Here is a 17,994-nt window from a genome sequence, read left to right as displayed (position 1 = left end):
AGGGGGTGGAACGCTCGGCCCAGGGCTGTGAGTAGAGTGATCGCTAGGGAACCCGAGAAGCTTCACCAGGACCTGGGAGCAGAGCTCAGAGCTCAATTTCAGAAAGATTTATTGGCGCCCCCTACAGACCAGCCAGCACTTTGTACTAGGTACACAGAGATGAATTACGCCACAGCCCCTGCTATCCCAAGCTTCCTGGCAAGGGGAAAGCCAACCTCTCACAGTGGAGTTACTGTCAGCCAGTGCTATCACAGGGGCCTGGAAGCAGGGTGAGGGCGGCTCCCTCCGGCATGGTAAAGTCAGGGACGGCTTCAGGGAGGAGGTGAGCTAGAGCTGAGACTTGAGGAGATGGGGGAGGGGGCTGTCATTCCCAGTGGAGGAAAGAGTAAATCCTTGGAAGGATGGGGGAGCTGCAGAGGCCAGGCTTCTCAAGGGTCGGAATGACATGCCCAGGAGCTTGGAGTTTAGCCTGGTCTTTGAGGACCTGTGGACTGACGTGTAGTGTTTATATGTGGAGTCAGGAAAATGGGAGTCAGCTGCTCAGGGGCCTGGACGGGGCAGTTTTGGGGCTAGGACCAGAACTGACCACAGAAGCAGGGAAGGCCCGGGCAATGATACTGACCCTAAGGGAGCAGGGCCCAAGGCAGAGGTCCCCAGCCCTGGGAAGGCCCCGCTCTGGAAATCCTGTTTCTCTGGCCTCCCCACCCCATCTGTTTGCCTGAGGTTGCAGCAAAAACAAAGAAAGAAAACACTCAATTGGCAGGAGATAAGCTCAGATAAGAGGCTGCCTTCCTCTAGAGGAGGGAGGCAGCCCGGGAAGCGCCAGGAAGCTGGGAGAGGCCTTGAAGAAGTGCCAGCCTGACCCTGCTGCAGAACCCAGCCGCACCCTCGCTGCAGGGTCTCTGCCACTCCACGCTGTCCCAGGGCAGGAGGGGGAGGCAATGGAGCAGGTCCTCCAGGCTGGCCGAAGACAGTCTGCCATAGAGGGTCCAGGCCCACCCTGCCTCCAGGTCAGGACGTCTTGACTTAGTTGTGGCCTCAGTTTCCTCATCTGCAAAACAGGCATAACGTCTCCCTCACAGGGATGAGGGGGCTGCTGCGTCTCCTAGCCCCTGTGAGTGTCTGTGACTGTCAGCCTCCCTTCACCCAAGGGTCACTTCCAGGCTCATCCACTTCCCACCTATTGCTGAGAGCAACCAGGTCCCCTGATGTTGGGCAGGTTCTGAGCTGCCCAGCTCCACCCCTAACAGGTCCATCCCCCAATACAGTCAACTGCCTGTGTGGCCCGGAGCAGCCTCAGCGGAAGATGCTGGGTGCTTGGGTCATATCAGGCAACAGGAAGAGGGTGCAGGGGAGGCTTCCTGAAGCAGAGGCCTGAGCCTCTGTGAAGGGAGGACAAAAAGAGCCTGGGAGGGAGAAAAGTAATGGGTGGGGGTGGGGTGGGGGGTAGGAGGAGAGGGGAGCAGGAGTGGTAGCCCAGGGCAGAGGGCATAGAGGCAGGAAAGCCTGGGGGAGGCCAGAGGGCCTCTGATGTCAGGTCACTGGGAAGATCTGCAGGCAGTTCCTGGGCAAGGAGGTCTGAAGGTTGAAACACAGCAACCCTCTGTTGGGGGCCTGACCTCAATCCCACAATGCCCACAATCCCATTTTATAGATGAGAAAACTGAGGCTCCAGAAGTAGCAGAGCCAGATCTAGGGCCCGAGTCCTCTCCAGCACTGCCCCACCCCAAACCACGCTGCACACAGGGTCCCTGAAATCCACTTTTATTCATGTAAAAAAATCCCCAAAGGATAGAGAAAGAATGTGACCCCAACTTCCCAGAGCTCGAAGTCTCCACCCACTGTTCCCTGGGTAAGTGAGGGAGATGAGTCCCACTCTAGGGTGTGGGTGTCCTGGGGGCGAGGCCCTTCTGGCCCAGAGTGACCCACCCAGCACCTTCCCTAGGACTGAGGGCAGGAAGGAGGGACTGGGGATTAAAGGGGCCCCAGGAGGGTGAAGGAAGGGAGTTAGTGTGGGGTGCTCGCCCCAGTTTAAAAAAATAAAATTTCTAAACATAAAAAGTTTTTTTAAAAAAAAAAGCATTTAGTGTCTTAGCCTCCTGCCCTCCTCCCAGTGCCCACCCTGGCCTGGTGGCCACCTCTTGCTCAGCCAGTTCAGAGCTTCGTAGTCTCCTCTTGGCTCTCCAAATCAGCGCCAGACAGGTGCCCACTGCTCCCAGGCGCGTGACCATTGCTGGCACAGGCCACCAGATGCCCGTCCCCCAGTCCCTCTGGCGTCTCGCCCAGCAGGCTCCAGCGGATCTCCTGAGGCAGCCTCTCCCGCTGCTCCTGACACTCCTGGGCCAGCTGGGCCAGCAGCTGCAGGAAGAGGAGTATCACAGGCAAAGCCAGGCCACCCGGCGCTCTGCCTACCTGCTGCCTGCCTGCCCCTCACCCAAGGCCTCACCTTGGGCTCCTCTTCTGTCAGCTGTTGGAGAATCTGCTGCTGCGTGGCCACAAGGCGTTCCTGCCGCTGCTTCTGGGCCTCCTCCAGCTTTGGGGGGGGGGGGGCAAGGGCTCAGCCAAGGGTCTCTAAGGAAGGGGCCCGGACCCCAGGGCTCTGCCTGGGCACAGAAGTCAGGCAGGCATAGGCTCCCGGAGCTGTGTGGCCAGGGTCCTGAGATGACTCTTATAGCAAACCTTCCAGACCCAAAGGAAAAGGCTCTAGAAATCCCCCTAGGGCAACGTAGTACCAGGCTGGCCCCCAGGATACAGGTTTACGATGACTGAAGGAACAGGGGTGGGCTAGGGTGGCACCTGAGCTTCACTCACCCGACGGATGGAGTTGACCGACTCAGTGATGTGCCGACGGTTAATCTCTGTCAGTTCCCTGCATAGGAGCAAGGCAGGATGGGCTCAGTGCCCAGGCACCCGGCCCGGCCTGCCCAGCGCCCAAATGGCTCCCGGCCCTGATGCCCTTACGCCTCCTTCTTATGTTTCTCCCTGGTCTTTGCCTCTGAGATACTGTTGTGGCGCTTCCTGTCCAGGATCTTCTGCAGTTCCTTCTTCTCCCTGGAGGAGCCAGTGGGGGAAGAGAAAGGCTCAACGGCAGGACTGGGGTCTCTGCCCTCCTCCTGGCACCAGGGAGTATCCCGCGTCTGCCCATGAGATCCCCTGCCTTCACCTCTCGTTCATCTCCTTCAGTCTCTTGAACTGAGTGGTGTGAGCATCCATGACAATCTCCCTGAGCTTCTGCTGAGCCTATAGACACAGGTGGCCAACAGGTGACACAGGCTGTGACAGGCCTGTCCAGGAGGCAGTCTCTCCCCCACTGCCACACGTCCCCCTCACCTGTCTCAGGTGCTCCAGCCTCCGCTCGGCCTCTGTGTCCGCCTGGGCCTCCCTCAGCTCCAGCAGACACTGCACCTGTGTCTTTTGGAACTCTTGATACCTCTTCACCTCTTCCTCCTCCTCCCTCTCGTCCTCCCCGCCTCTGTGGAGAGAACCCCTCTGGGTGATGCTCAGGTCGTCACATGGACTTGGGCTGGGAGGGCAGGGGGACAGGGCATACTCCAGCAGGCAATGGGAGATGCCAGCCCAGAGGGGTGGGATCTGTTACGCCAATGAGGAGGCCCGTTAGCTCCACCCAAATGTTGGGAGCCTGTTTGGGCAACAGTCTCTGGAAACACGCTCTTACAGGGACTTCAAAAAAGGTATCGCTCCCTGGCGGAAAGAGGATGGGACCCAGACTCCTCTCTCTTCCTTGCACCAAACCCTCCTCCCTGGGGTCAAGGGGCAGTGCTTGGCCGTCCCTCCACGCCCACGTCGTGCAAAACCCCATGTGCACACACATCCTCATATTCATATCCATGCACGCAGCACACTTGCACACAGGCAGGCTGGACACTCACAGGACACCTGGCTGGTGCCGGCACCTGCTCTCGGCCTGGGCCTGGGCCAGGCTGTCGAGCAACCGGCGTGTGAGGGCAACCGCCTTCCGCTGATGCTTCTTGTGCAGCTCTCGAAAGTCTCGCTCTTGCCGGCTCTGGAGCTTCACCAGGGCCTTGTGGCCTCGGAGTTCATCCAGCGGAGCCGGGGCCACCTCTGTGGGCAGCAGAGCAAAGATGGGCCGGGCCAGGCTGGGCTGGGGCAGACCAACCCTGCAGGAGCACCCGCCCCCTCCAGGAGTAGCCCCGCCCCCAGAACAGGCCTGCCCCCTACCTGAGAGGATGCTGGCAATGAGGTCATCGCGCTGACCTGGAGAGCAGAAGCAAGTCTGTCAGAAGCTGGAGGAGCCAGCAGCAGAGCTATGCCCCTGCGCCCACTCCAGGCCGCCCCTCACCTGGGCTGCTGAGGGAGGTGCTGGTGGGGCAGGTGACGGGGCCTGGGGGCCGGCGGGGGGAGGTGTCCAGTGGGCTGGGTGTGGGGTTTGGGGTCAGCTGGGACCCTGGCTGCTGAGACTGGGTCTCCTGGCTTGTCTCCGGGCCAGCCTGAGCCTGTGGGGGAGAAAGTAGAATGCTCTATGCTCTTTCCAGAAATGCTGTTCTCTCCAGACCCTTTTTTTTTTTTCTTTTGGCCACGTCACGTGGCATGTGGGATCTTAGTTCCCCGACCAGGGATCGAACCCAGGCCCACAGCAGTGAACGTGCGGAGTCCTAACCACTGGACCACCAGGAAATTCCCTGTCTCCAGACCTTTCTGTCCTTCACAACCTCCCTCAGTCTGCCTGGCCCTGGACTCCTCCTCTGTAATGTGGGGCTGCTGGGACAACTCCATGAGAACGAGAGGTATAAAACAAGCATTTCTAACCTCTCTTTCCACGTGAGGCATGAAGAAGATAACGTGAGGTCATGTCTCTAGGATGCCAGGCCTCATTGCATATGCTTAGGAACTTCCAGATTGCTCCGGAAAGCCTTGGCCCAGCCCCGTTTCCTCCCCTCTCCAAGTCCCCCTCCACCCTTGCCCACAGCTGCTCATCTTTCTCGTTGCTTAGCTCCTGATTAAATCAATGAAGGAAGTGACCGCAGAGTGGGCACCAGCCTCTCCCACTAACAGCTCTAGGCAGCCGTCTCTCTTCCCTGCCCGCCGCGGGGCCCCGTGAGACCGGGTCTAGATCTGCGGCGAGCCTCTGCTCCTGACCCCTCCCCGCAGAAGCCACTGCCCGGCTCCCAGGACCCGCGTTTTAAAAGCTTTCAGGGTTTCCAGCTGCCCTGGTGAAGCGGCCATGGCTGAGCCCTGAACCCTGGCTTCGAACCCGCTGGCAGCAGGAAGAGTTCTAGCCCAGGACTATCCTGAAGGCCTTTCTCATGCAAAAGGGGTGGTTTCCACCTCCTTAAAATGTGGAGAGTAACCAGAGACGGCTGAGCCTATTGAACAAGAGAGCCCTGAAGCCCCACGCTGCCCAGTACCAGGGCAGAAAGGCCAGCGTTGGAGGCGGAGCCCAGGGTTGGAGGGACGGTGTGGGTAACTGCATGAAGTTAGCGTCTGAAGCAGGCAGAGAACAGCCCCACTTGGGGAGAAGAGCCAGACCACCAGCTGGAAGTGGCATGGGACGGTGCAGGTGGAGGAGAGCAGAGAAGGCTGCAGGGTGCTTCTCCACCAGGGCTGGGCCCAGAGGTCAGCCCTCACCACCCTACCCCACCCACACCCCGACCCCCAGGGGCCCCCAGGGTCCAGGTGAGCCTGAGCCCTGCTGCCTCCTGCCTGCCCCCGACCTGCCCTGGCTCACCTCACTCTCCCCAATGAGGGCGGCCAGCTGCTTGGCCCTCTGGTCCATCAGGCTGACATGCTTGATGGGATTGATCAGGGCCTCTGCGTAGTCTGGGTGGGAGCAGAGGGCAAGGGTCTCAGAGACAAAACCCCCGGAGCCAGCCTCCGGACCAGCCTTCCCCGGCTCTGGTCTCACGGAGGGACGGAGGGAGCACAGAACCCACCCTCAGCTCTGTTTACCACCCTCAGTTGGGGCCACCAGTCCCAGCCACTCCCAGGCCCTGGTGGTGTCCTTGTCCCCACCCTGCCTGGCCTGGCCTGCCCCGCCCCAGCTCCCTCCAGCTCACCCTGGTGGTCATCGGGGATGTAGTCAGAGGCCTCAGTGTAGATGAGCAGGGCCGGCAGGCACAGCGGCTGGTTGGCCTCGTTCCGCAGGCAGATGTAGTGGTACCCTGGGAGGGCGGGAGGGCAAGGTGGCTGCGCCCCAATAGGTCCCCACACACCCTGCCCCCCACGCTGCCCAGAGCCCAAGTGGCCTCACCTGAGCGGATGGCAGAGACAGGCAGGATCCGGTGCCCCACGAACTTGCCACCCTCCTCAAAGGCCGCGATGCGCAGCGAAGCCAGCGTGGGCAGCACCACCTGAGGGCCCAGACTGGTCTGAGCTGCAGCTGACCACAGCCACCAAGGCTGACACCCAGAGTGGGCCCTTGGACAATCTGACCCAACCACTGACCATCAGTCACCATCGCCACTGAGCCAGTGGTGGACCCACACCTCTGTGACCTCGCCAAAGGGATGACCAGCTTCCACCAGAGCCCTGAGTCAAGAGAACAGGCAGATGGACCCCTCCAGGCATCGCTATGGTGGGACAGGTCTGGTCACTGCCAGCTTAGAAACTGGAGTGAGCCATGCGTCTGGGCCTGAGGCCACGCCCCACCCCAGCAGGCTGCAGAGGGCCCATCCATTTGGGGGGCAGGGAGAAGCTGGGGTGAGCTTGGAGCAAGTCCCTCCTGCCTGGGAGACGGGGTGGGCGGCACCCACTCCCCGCTGTGGGACCTCCTGCTGGCTCAGCTTCCTGTCCTCTCCTCTCACCCCACAGAGGGAAGGGAGTGTGAGCCTGATGCGGGGACCTGCAGGACCCGGGGTGGGGCCTCGAGGTGACAGGCCCAGCCTTGAGGTGCCGGGGCACGCCCACCTTCGCATCCCCAACCGCCACCGGTGCTCCCGGTTCCCGTCCCCCCACTAAGAGAGCCCGGCAGGTCTGGGCTGCAGCTCCTGGCGCCGGGGAAGGCGCAGGCGCGGGGCTCACCTTGGGGAAGTCGAAGGGCTCCTCATCCCACACGGGGTTGAACGAGTTCCCCTGAGAGGTTCGAGTGCGGTACTTGCGCCGCGTGTCGACGGGGAGGCCGAACATATCCACCTCCACGTAGATGCCCACCTTCCTGTCGGACAGGAACTGCCCCGAGATCACCTGGGGGGCCAGGAGGGTGAGGAGGCTGCTGAGAGTCCCATCCCCAGGACATCCTGGCCTGAGCCCTCCCTGGTCCCACCTTGACCCGCACGGCATTGGCCACGATGCCGTCCACGATGACCTCGGTGAAGGGGTCAAAGGACTTGTCCGGCCGCCGCATGAACTCGGGCTTGAGTAGGTAGCCACTGCGCCCGTTGTACTCGAACACGCCCACGTTGAGCTGCATGGCCACGTCTGGGGGCAACAGGGGGAGGGGGAGGGTCAGCAGGTCAAATGGGGTCAGGGGTCAGGGGTCAGGAAGAACAGTGCCGTGCAGAGGGGGGACCAGGAGTCGTTCAGGTCAGATCAAATGGCATCAAGGATCCAGACTCAGGAAAGAATGGACAAGGGGAAGGGTCTAGGATCAGCCAAGGTCAGGAGTTAGGGTCAGCCGAGGTCTCGGCTGGGTTTGGGGATCTGGGATTAGACAGTCAGAGGCCCCTTCAGTCAACAGTAACAGGGTCATGGGGCAGAAGTCAGTGAGGCTGGGGGCCAGGGGTCAAAGGTCAAGGCAGGCCAGCACTCACCCAGGGTCTGAAAGTTGAGCGCGACGAGCTGGCAGCCCACGTTCCAGAAGAGCTGGGGCATGTAGTTGGACGAGTCCACGCGTGTGCCCTTGGGGTAGATGCGGCTGAGCTGCTGCTTGTTGTATCTGAGGTTGGCAGTCAGGGGCCACGCTGGGTACTGGCCCCGGCGGGTAGTGGCCCCGCCTTCTGCCTCGAGCCCAGTGCTCCAGGCCCATCCTCAGCTCCTGTGAACCCGCCTCCCCGCCTTTGCTCAAGCTGCCCCTTCAGTCCCCCGCTTCTCGGCCTAGGCCCTACACAGTCTCCCAGGCCTGCTCAAAACCCAGAGCGGGGTGCTAGAGCATCAGGATCCTGCGCAGGTGCTACGGGTGGGGTCAGAACAATCTGAGCCAGCCTCCAAGTGAGTAGCCCCACCCCGCCAGCCCTAGCAACGCGGAAGGATACTCCACAAACTCCATGGGGCTCTTGGTCAGTTGCTCCATGGCCTTGGTCTCCACAAAGGATGACATCTCAAAGCACTTGTTCCTCTCTGGGGGGTGGGGAGTGGGAGGGGGTCAGGCCTGGCAGGGCCAGACCCCCTCCCACTCCTCCACCTCTCACCCCACTCACTTCGAGCAGCCTCGAAGGACTTGAACTTGACGGGCTCGATGTAGTTGACAAGTGTCGACATTTCCTCAGTGGCATTGACCTCACTGCTGGCAGTGCCCTGTGGCCCCCAAATGCAGGGTCAGCGGTCCCATGGCCCCCAGCCATCAGTTGGAAGTTCCCTCACCTGCCCCCCCCCACCACAAAGGAGGCACTGACCCTCCTCCCAGCCCTGCAATCACACTGCCCAGTTCTCTCAGCGAAGACCCCAACCCCAGCCTGGCCACGGCCTGTCAGTCCAGGTCCCATCTGCCCCGCAGCCTTCTCTCTGGGCCTCTCCAATGTGCCCTGGACCCCACCTTCCTGGCTTGCCTTCTACCTCCCTGATCCTTAGAAGCTGGAACTCCCCACCCAACCCCAGGGGTTCAATTATTCACATGCAGCTGAGCCCCAAATTTCCATCCCCAGTCTCATTTCCAACCACCACCTGCCATCTCCTCTTGGGTGGCTCACAAGAGCCTCAAGCTCAAGCCCTGCTACCTGAGCTCGACCATGGCTGCCCCCACCCTTCCCCACTCTGGGCCCCTCTCAAACCCAATCTCATGATTGACCTTCTCTGTCACCTTCTCTCCTCAAAACTCAGCGCTCCCTCGTCTTGCACTGCCCCCTCCCCCTGCACTCTCTGGCCCTGCCACAGGGCCTTTGCACAGTGCTCCCTCTTCCTCAGGTCTGCTCACCCAACGTCCCTGCTGAGGTCCGACTCCCCCTCCTCCCCCCAGTTCTGCACCCTAACTCACTCCTCCCGGCCCACGTCCTGAACACAATTTCACACTCGCTTCCGTGCCTGTTTATCTAAGACCCCTCCCCCACTCCACACACTCCCCCCTCTGAACTCTGGGAGCGCAGGGATAACATCTGATCGCGAGCGGACCCAGCACCCGGTGCTGTGCCTGGCACAGTCAGGGCTCAGCAAACACTTGGGAAGTGAAGATGTGCCACCACCCCCTCTTCCTGCCTGTAGGCCTGACCTCGTCGGTGGTCGGCTTTTTGGGGTCCGTCTGTTCCTCCTCTTCCTCATCCTCTTCCTCATCCTCACGGTAGGCAGATCCAAGAGCATCAGGGCCCCGCTGCAAACTCTCCTCACCCAGAGACTTCTGAGGCTCCAGGCTGGGCTTCTCAAGGCCCACCTCCTCCCCATTGCTCAGGCCTGGGCAGCTGTCAGAGCTGGGGGACCCTGCAGAGGACGAGGCCACAGGAGGTCGGGGGTCAGGGCACACACAGACACACAGGAGCCAGGAGGAGTTGTGCCCAGTGTGTAGAGGCGACTCACGGAGTCAAGGGGTACCCTCAGAGCAGTGTAGCTGGGGGACGAGGGGAGCTCAGGAGCTGGATAGGATCAAACCGAACGATGGTGTAGAGGAATCAAAGGTCAAAGATCAGGATGCAGAGTTATATCCAGCAGGGAGGTAGGTAGCGTGGCTCAGAAGGGTGAGAACTGGGGTACAACAGCCTTGACGGTGGGGGTAAAGGATGACAAGGTGGGGTTCCAAGTCAGGGGTCAGTGAGGGCCACAGCCAGTGAGGGCGCGTAGTGAGGTGAGCACTCAGGGGTCGGATGTAAGCCGGACCTCAGTAAAGTGAGAGGTCCAGGGTGAGCTGAAATTAGAACCAGCTGGGTGGGTAGACTCAGTAGGGGTCTCAGGAGAGAGGTGGTTTAGGTGAGAGGTGATTGAGGTCAGAGGTCAGAATTCAGAGTCATAACCTGGTTGAGGGGGAGGGCTCTGTGAGGTGCGAGGTGGAGGTTGAGATTGAGGGGTCAGGAGGCGGATGGAGCCAAATCCAACTGGGGTGAAGTTCAGTGAGGTGAGCACCTGGGGTCAGGGGTCAGAGGTCCCATACTCAGCTGAGCGGTGGCGAGCGGCTTGGTGAGGAGGGAGGTCAGGTTGGGAGCAGAGAGAGCATCCCCAGGGAGGGCTGAGCTCGGCGAAGTGGGAGGCTAGGGTCAGGACTGGGGTCGAAGGTCGGGCCAGGGCCGTACCGAGCTGGGGCGAGGAGGGCTCGGTGGCGGCAGAGCTCTCGCTCAGGGCCGAGTTGCTCTGCTCTAGCGGCCGCTTGCGCACGGAGCTGTCGGGAACGCCAGTGCTGGGCCGGTGCCGCTTCTTGTTCTTCACCAGGATGCGGCCCATCAGGTCCTGGGGGCTGGGCAGGGGGATGCCCGGGGCCAGCTGGTGGGCACGGACAGGTCAGGGTCTGCTGGGCGCCCTCACCCCCATGCCCCGCCCCGGCTCTGTGCCCCATACCGGGTACTTGTCCAGGGGGTCGATGAGCAGTGCGTCCCCAAAGATGGAGCGGCAGTACTCAGCCATCTTGGCCTGCTGCTTTGCCCTGTGGGGCCAAGGTCAGAGGTCAGAGGTTCTTGGGGGTGAAGCTGAGGTCCCCAGGGTAGGTCAGAGGCCGGCAGGGTCAGTGAAAGATCCCAAGGTCAGAGGTCACAGGAGCAGTCCAACAGTGCCATGGTGAGGTGGTTGTCTCTGGGTCACCAGGGGTCCCCAGGCCAGGATCGGGGTCCCAGGGTCAGGGGCCCACTCACGAGTCCACGTGGTTCTCAAAGGAGAGGATGACGGGGTAGGGCGAGGTCTTGAAGGCGGTCTCCGCAATGGCCTCCAGCACGTCTCGCAGCGGCACCTCCGTGGTCATGGTGAAGCCGTGGGTGATGAAGGGCTCCTCCTCAGGCGGCCGCCCTTTCCACACGTCCAGCTCCACGCAGCGGCAGCCCCACAGCAGTGCCTGCCGGTACATCTCCACCGACGAGGTTCCCGCCAGCTGCCCCGCTGGGGGCGAGGCTCCGTCACCACGGCCACCCCGCCAGCCTCGCCCTCTTCCCCAGGCCTGCGCTGAACCGGGCCATGCTGGGGACGCAGAGCCCCGGGGGTGGCCTGGCCCTGGCACGCTCTGTCTGGCCAGCTTCTGACCACTCCTTAATTCGCTGTGGAACCAGCACCATCTCTCCCCGAAGTCCCAAAGCCGGGTAGAGTCGGCATCCACCAGCACCGGCTGACAGGCTGGCTCCTCCTCCAGGTCTCACCCTCTCTCCGATAAACACCCACCACCCCCATCCCACCAGCCTGAACCGGGGAGTCAGCCCCAACACCCCCATGGCCCCTCACTTCCCCTTCCTCCCTCCACCGCTGCTGCCCTGGAACAGCCTCCATCACCTCCTCCTGGGGACAGCAGGCCCCTCCCCGCCTCCCATCCAATCTCTGCGAAGCACCTGGCATCATCCTTCTAAAAACATACCAGGTCACGTCACCTCTCCCTGCTAAACACCTTGCAAGAAGCCTTCCCACTCACTTAGGATCAGCCCAAATTCTTCCCATTCCTTCTGTGCCCCCGGGGTCCCTCTCATCTCTACCTGCCCCAGTCCCCGCCCCACCCTGCTCCACCCTGCCCCACCCCACCTCTCAGCCTCCTTTCTGCTTAAGAGCACCAAAGGGTCTCCTGCTCCCAGGCCTACGCACAGGCTGTTCCTTCCCGGGGCAGATGCAGGCCTCAGCCCTTCCCCCAGGGAAGCCTCCTGGACCACCCCGAGAAACCCATGCACAGAAGCCCACTCCCCAGGGCAGGCAGTCTGTTCCCGGCGTGTATCCCTAGCAGGGGCCACCCCAAAAGGAGGGAAGCAGTCTAAGGGCCAGAGGGCAGAGGGCAGAGGTCACGCTAGGATGGGCTTGCTCACCCGTGAGATAGGTGTTGTGTGAGGAGTTGATGAAGTAGGCACTGAGCGGCTGGGTCATGTCTGTGCTCAGATCCAGGGCCTCTAGGGGCAGGATGCCGTTCTCCTCACCTCCCAGGTAGCGGCTGAAGCCCTCCATGGACATCTGGTCTGGGGGCGGGGTGGGGTCAGCAGGGGCAGCTGGGGCCCTCCCGCCTTGCCCCCAGCTCCCACGCCGGCTCACCTCTCTCCAGGAATTGCTGGTTGGGCTCATACTTCTCGATAAGCAGCCGGGCCTGGGAGGGCCGCAGAGGCGGGTACAGCACTTCATTGAGCCTCGGGTCCCGTTGCTTCTGGTTGATGAAGTCCATGAGCTGCTCCAGCGTCAGGTATGGTTTGCCCTTGGCGCCTCTGGAGAGGGCGGGAAGTGGAGTCAGGCTGGAGCCTCACCAGCCCCTGCTCCAAACCCTCACCCTGTGAGGAGTCAGAAGGCCGTGCCTGGCTCTAGAACCCTCTGACTGGGACTTGGGCAAGTTGCTGGCCCCTCTGGGCCTCAGTTTCCCCATCCGCTCTCCTAACCATTTGGTGCTGCCATTGGTATCAGCAAGGGCTTTGGAAGCCAGCAAGGGCTTTGGAAGCCACCAAGTGCTTGGCCCACCACACCACGCTTCCAGGTCCTGGACCCGATCTCAGCTCCAGCCCTCACCGACAACACATCTGAGCCACTGGGTCCTCAGCCCCAGTGTGTGCAGATGACAGCAACCCCGGCCAAGGGTCAGCATAGAACTGTCCACGACAGAGCCCCAGGCAAGGCAGCTCTGAGCACAGGCACAGCTCCAGCACACAGAGACCCCGACAGCTCCACTTCCCCTCCCTTGAACTGGAAGGAATGCCAGCAGAGGCCAGACACGGTGTATGGGGGGCTGGGAGGCAGGCCCAGCCCTGCTCACATCTCCAGCAGGATCTTGTCAATGTCCGGCCGCAGACAAAGCTTGTTCAAGAACCGCTCAAAGATTTCCAAGGAAAACTCGTCAGGCCGGATGGACTCGCTCTAGGGGCCAGGAGTGGAGGGTGAGAACCCAGGGACAGCCAGCCCTCAAAGAGCAGGCGCCCACCGTGACACCCCCCAACCCTGGCCCCTGGCCCCAGCCCCCTCACCCGGTTGAAATTGAGGCCACAGGATTCCAGCGCAGTTTCTACCCGCTTCTTGTCTGCTGAGAACATCTTCAGGATGCTGAGCAGATGGGAGGGGTTAGGGTCAGTGGGGGCAAAGGTCACCAAGGTCAGAAAAGCAGAGAAGGTGCTGAGGGAAAGGGGTGCTCACTTCTTGACAGGGATCCGTCCATCCTGGTTCACCTGAAGTTTCAGCTTCGTGTACCTGGGGACACAGGTGGAAGGGTCACGCCCTGGGAACAGCTACCTGAACCCCCCCCCCCCCCGTCCCCGATGCACCCCCCCAACCCGGCCGCCCCGGGGCAGGCCCAGGGCTCACGCTTTGCGCAAGAAGGTGTTCCGGGAGGCGTTCTGAGCCAGGATGTTCATAGCCAGCTTGAACAGCTCCTCGGACCAGACCTGAGGGGTCAGGATCCGGGGAGAGGGGGTGAGGGGGGCACAGAGGGGCTGGCCCAGCCACAGCCCATGCCCAGAACTAGGTCTGGCACGCACTAAGTGCTTAAATACCACTTTGTCAGAGGATGATTAAAAACAGGGGCAGAGATCAGCCTAGTACACAACAGGTGCCTACTAAGTGATGGCTGACTCAGCAAGTGAGGCTGTAGCTCCCCCAGGCCGAGCCATCAATCCTAGCCCACCTTGGCTGTGTCATCCTGCACGGCCATGAAGTTCAAGAATGATGTATTCACCGGGTCTGGCCCGGCCACCACTGTTATCAACTTCTCCTCCAACCGGGCATCAGGGCCCCCAAAGCCCAACACCTCCCGAATCTTGGGGTCCTGAGAAGGTGAAAACCAAGGGTGAAGAGGGTTGTCCCCATCCCCCACAGCCTCACTCCCATCCTGAGTCCTGAGCCCCCATCACTCACCTTGGGTAGGCGGGCATAACGGCCTGTCCTCGTGTCCCTGATGGAACTGATATCCAGCGTGTCCACCTCCTGGGGAAACCAGATGCCAGGGGAGGTCTGAGAGGCTACAGGGTGACAGCTGGGAGCCCCCAGGCTCCCCACCCAGGCCAGGGAGTGTCCACCCCCTGCTGGAGCCCCAGCCTCAGCCCCCGCCCTTAGCACTTCCTGTCCAGGGAACCGTGGGAGAGGTCAGGCAGCAGCGGGGCCCCACCCCCATGGGCGGGGGCTGGGGGTGGTTTCGGGGGTCTGGGGTGGGAGCCCTAGACCTGAGCAAGCTGCACCAGCACCCGCCCTCACCATGTTGGGTCCTGTCCAGTACAGGAAGAAGCCACTGGGGTCCACGCGCAGAGTTACCAGGTTCTGACTGGAGGCCTCCTGGGGACGAGATGGACGGCAGGGGTCAGGGGGTGAGGGCCGCCGCCCAGGTTTGGTCCCTGGACCCCCCTGGGGCCATACCTTTCCCCCCCGCCCCAGTCTTTCTCTCAGTGAGCGAAGACGAAGCCTCAGCCAGCCCATAGGTCCTCTGTGGCTCCCTCGAGTCCTCAGGACAAAGCTGAGGTCCTAGTCCCCTCCCAGCCCCACTGCTCTCTTGCCCTAAGACTCTGTCACATGGACCACTAACTACCCTTTCCCCACCTCCAGTCTTTGCATCATTGCTCCTTTGCAAGGATATTCTCCCTTCCTTCTCTATCCCCGAAATCTGACCTGCCTCCTTGGGGAGGCCTCCCCAGACCCCAAGCCTGGGCTCAGTTTCCTCATAAGGTCTGAGAGCTCCCTGGTGGCTGAAGCCCTCACAGCCCCCTTGGGAATATTTATGGAATGAAAGAAGAGGGTTTGGAAGCCTGACCCCCACGGTCCTTCTGTGTCCCTCGGGTCCCCATGAAGACCAGCCGCCCCTTACGTCTGCTTCAAAGTCCATCACCCCCCCCAACCCTGCGCCCCACTGGAGCCTCACAGCTTCGAGGCTCGTCCCATCCTACAGAGCACAGACTAAGTCCCCTCGGAAGGGGACTCACCCTGCCCTCAGGACTAGACAGTGAATTCTGTTCTCGCTCCAACAGCCCTGGCTGGCAGGAGGGTAGAAAGGGGTGCACTGGCCCCATTTTCTGAGGAGGGCCACCCTGTGTGACTCAGGACCAGCAGCAGTGGGGGAGGGGGTGGTGTCATCAGAGGCTTAGACTCGGCCAGGGCCCAAGTGACCACGTGGCCCCAGGTAGAACTCTCCTGCCCCAGGCCAAGAGAAGACGCTGCCTCACCTTGGTGCCACCCCAAGCTGCTGCTCACTGGTGGACGATCCTATGGTCGTAACAACAGCTCACCCTGACGCCGCCCCTACTGCTTGCCAGGTACGGGTCTAAGCGCTCAATATCTAGGTGCTCACTTAGTCCTCCTAACAACCTACGAGGTTTGCACTCTTGTTCTTCCCATCTTACAGGTGAGGAGACTGAGGCACAGAGAGACTACCTAGTTTGCCTAACGTCAAGAAGAGGAGCCAAGATTTGCATGCAGGCAGTATGGCTCCAGAGTCCCGAGGTTTGGGAAGCAGGGAACCAGGACCCCTGCCAGACTCCCAGCTCCTGACCTCAGCCACAACCCCACTGTGGGGCCTGGGATTAGCCTCCATTCTCCAGACTCAGTTTTCATCTTCTGGAGAACGGGGACTGCACTAGCCCCGCCCATCTCAGCCTTTACTTACAAAGGACAGGAGGTTGATCTGGGGGCCGAGGGGATAGGAGGCTTGGGAACTGTTGTGATGCTTGGGCCTCCCCACCTCACTGTGCTGACACCCATCCTCAGCCCCTCTCTGGGATTACCAACCCTGCCCTGGGCTCAGGGCCCCCCAGGAGTGTGATGAGGGGGGAGTTCTGTGGGTACTGCCTCCAGGGCCTCCCTCTCCCCCTCCTCAGGGGTCTGGTCTTCAAAGGCAGCCCAGGCCCCAGGTTCTCAGGCCCCAAGTCCCTGTCAGCAACCCCCACCCCACCCCCAGGGCCCTCTCCCTGTTCCCACTTCCTTATTTGGGTTTATCACACTGGAAGGAAAAGGAGAAACTTTTCCCTTCAAGCCGGCCTGGGGGGAGGGGTCTCCCCTAGCCCCAGGGGCGCCGGGGCACCCCTCTATGGCACACCTGTTACCTCAGGCCACGCCCCCAGCCCCTCCCCCCAGCTCTCACGCCTACCCGCCCCACCCAGACGGAAAGGAGCCGAGTCTTCCAGGCCTCCGGCCTGGCTGGGAAGGAGCAGCAAGGCAGCTCCGGCAGGCGGGGGGGAAAGCCCCGGGGAAGGAGGGGCCCAGGGGGCAGAGAAGGGGGCGGTGTGAAAACGAGGGTGAGGTGCAGGACAGCTCGCAGAGCCGCAGGTGGGAGCGGGGCCTCTGGGAAGCTCCAGGGGCAGGTCAGGTAAAGGGGGGGGGAGGGGGAGTCAGGATCTATTGGGGTTCAAAGTCCCGATGCTAAGAAGTGGAGAGCAAAGTTCCCCCGGGGTGGAGGAACTTGGGGGGGGGGCACAGTCTCCACTAGGGGGGTGACTTGGTGCTCCCACCTGAGCAGCGAGCTGGGCTGGGATCCAGAAGCAGGGCAAAGGGGTGCCAGCCAGAATAGGGTGAAAAAGTGATGAATGGAGAACAATGTTCAGACTAGGGCACTGGGAAGAGTAGGGTCCCAGAGGCACCCACTCAGAATGGGGGTACACAGAACCAGACTGGGGGCTATGGTTCTTGAGCCAGACTGTCCAGTGCCGGGCAGGGGTCTGGGGACCAGGCCAGGGTTGGGGGAACCAGAATTAGACCGGCCGGGAGAGGTGAGAAGAGCCAGAGAAAAGTGGGGGGCTGGAATTTACTGGGGTTCGAAATCTCTGGGCCAAGGAATGAACGCCAAATTTTCCGCAGATGAGGGACTGGAGTGGGGGGTGGGGGACAGAGTCTTCATTACGAGGACGACTGGGGACTCAAGTTTCCGGAGCGCAGCCAGGCTGGGATGGGGGGTGGGGGGGCGGTGGCCAGGCCAGTCTGGGCTGGGGGTCCCCGGCGTCTGGCGGAGCTGGGGTGAGGGAGTCCCCGGATCTGGGCGGAGCAGGGGGCCCCTGCACTTACCTCGTCCCATTTGATGAACTTACTCCCGCGCCGCAGGGTCTCCACGACGGTGGGCGGCTCTAGCTGCAGCGCGTGGACGCCGGGCCTGGCGCCCGCCATAGCTGGGCCGGGGGCGGGTCGGGGACCCACGGAGCCCCGACGGGGACCCGACGGCGCCGCTGCTCCCTCCGCGCGCTCCCGCGCGGCCCGCTCCGGCCCGGCGGCGTCACCGCCCGCCCGCCAGTCTGTCCGGGACAGACCAGAGAATCGGCGGGGCCCGGCCGGGGCGGGGCGGGGGCGGGGCCGCAGCGGCCCCGCCCCCTCCCCCGGCGTCGGGCCCGCCCGCCCCGCGTCGGCTCCCCCTGGCGGCCGGGGTGGCGACTGCAGCCAGAGGAGGGATGGGGCGGAGGCACGCCCGGACTGGGGCACTTCGCTGGGGGTGGCTCAGCTGAACCCGCCCCGGGTTGGAGGAAGGCGCTTCGGGGCGGGGAGGCTGTTGGGGTGCAGCTGGAGGGACTGCGTGCAGAGGGCGCTGCCGAAGACCGGCCGGGGTCGGCCCGCTAAGGTTTCTGAGGGGCAGGGGCGGGGGGTACTACCGGAGAGCAGGACTTGGGCCTGGGGGCGCAGAGACCTGCCACCCACCCCACTCCTGCAGCACTTAGCTGAGCGCTGGAAAAGACACTCCCACCCCCTTCTCTGCCCTCACTTCGCCTCACCCCCTTCTGCAGCAGCTCGGTACCCGCCCCCCCCCCTCCCTGAGAGCAATTAGCAAGCTAATGGGCCTTCCGCCGGCGGGCGCCCCTCCCCCGTCCCTAGCCCGGGGAGGCCCGG

At 62.3% G+C, this 17,994-nt stretch overlaps 1 protein-coding gene across 2 annotated transcripts; it reads right to left on the bottom strand.

Annotated features, from left to right (window-relative positions):
* Nucleotides 1–92: 92 nt before the first annotated feature.
* On the bottom strand, nucleotides 93–17,396 carry PLCB3 (phospholipase C beta 3). Of its 2 annotated transcripts, XM_059931895.1 has the most exons (32): nucleotides 17,185–17,396; nucleotides 14,395–14,472; nucleotides 14,059–14,127; nucleotides 13,829–13,969; nucleotides 13,510–13,589; nucleotides 13,342–13,395; nucleotides 13,176–13,251; nucleotides 12,968–13,068; nucleotides 12,262–12,428; nucleotides 12,042–12,188; nucleotides 10,899–11,139; nucleotides 10,609–10,693; nucleotides 10,347–10,533; nucleotides 9,338–9,543; nucleotides 8,334–8,430; nucleotides 8,169–8,253; nucleotides 7,728–7,852; nucleotides 7,241–7,395; nucleotides 7,000–7,161; nucleotides 6,230–6,329; nucleotides 6,036–6,140; nucleotides 5,708–5,799; nucleotides 4,322–4,475; nucleotides 4,201–4,236; nucleotides 3,891–4,083; nucleotides 3,331–3,472; nucleotides 3,164–3,240; nucleotides 2,962–3,051; nucleotides 2,812–2,869; nucleotides 2,447–2,533; nucleotides 2,139–2,358; nucleotides 93–1,051 (listed from the first exon to the last, which is right to left on the bottom strand). In XM_059931895.1, the coding sequence occupies exons 1-31, from the start codon at nucleotides 17,281–17,283 to the stop codon at nucleotides 2,155–2,157; spliced, it is 3,693 nt and encodes a 1,230-aa protein (XP_059787878.1). In that variant the 5' UTR covers nucleotides 17,284–17,396; the 3' UTR covers nucleotides 93–1,051; nucleotides 2,139–2,154. The 2 variants fall into 2 exon arrangements, with proteins under 2 accessions (XP_059787878.1, XP_059787877.1); XM_059931894.1 differs by lacking the exon at nucleotides 93–1,051 and having other exon boundaries at nucleotides 1,749–2,358.
* Between the last annotated feature and the right edge of the window lie 598 nt (nucleotides 17,397–17,994).

This window comes from Balaenoptera ricei, chromosome 8 (assembly GCF_028023285.1).
Source record: "Balaenoptera ricei isolate mBalRic1 chromosome 8, mBalRic1.hap2, whole genome shotgun sequence".
NCBI classification, from domain to species: Eukaryota; Metazoa; Chordata; class Mammalia; order Artiodactyla; family Balaenopteridae; genus Balaenoptera; species Balaenoptera ricei.
Note: the sequence above shows the minus strand (reverse complement) of the source record. Positions and strands in the feature narration are given on the sequence as shown.

What these genes read in the sequence shown, in the direction of transcription:
- PLCB3 (XM_059931895.1), bottom strand. Translation starts at nt 17,283, where the DNA reads ATGGCGGGCGCCAGGCCCGGCGTCCACGCGCTGCAGCTAGAGCCGCCC. An exon ending in GTTATGCCCGCCTACCCAAG is followed by an intron (nt 13,970 to 14,058) that starts GTGAGTGATGGG and finishes TCACCTTCTCAG; the next exon opens with GACCCCAAGATTCGGGAGGT. An exon ending in AGCCCCATGGAGTTTGTGGA is followed by an intron (nt 7,853 to 8,168) that starts GTATCCTTCCGC and finishes TGCCAACCTCAG; the next exon opens with ATACAACAAGCAGCAGCTCA.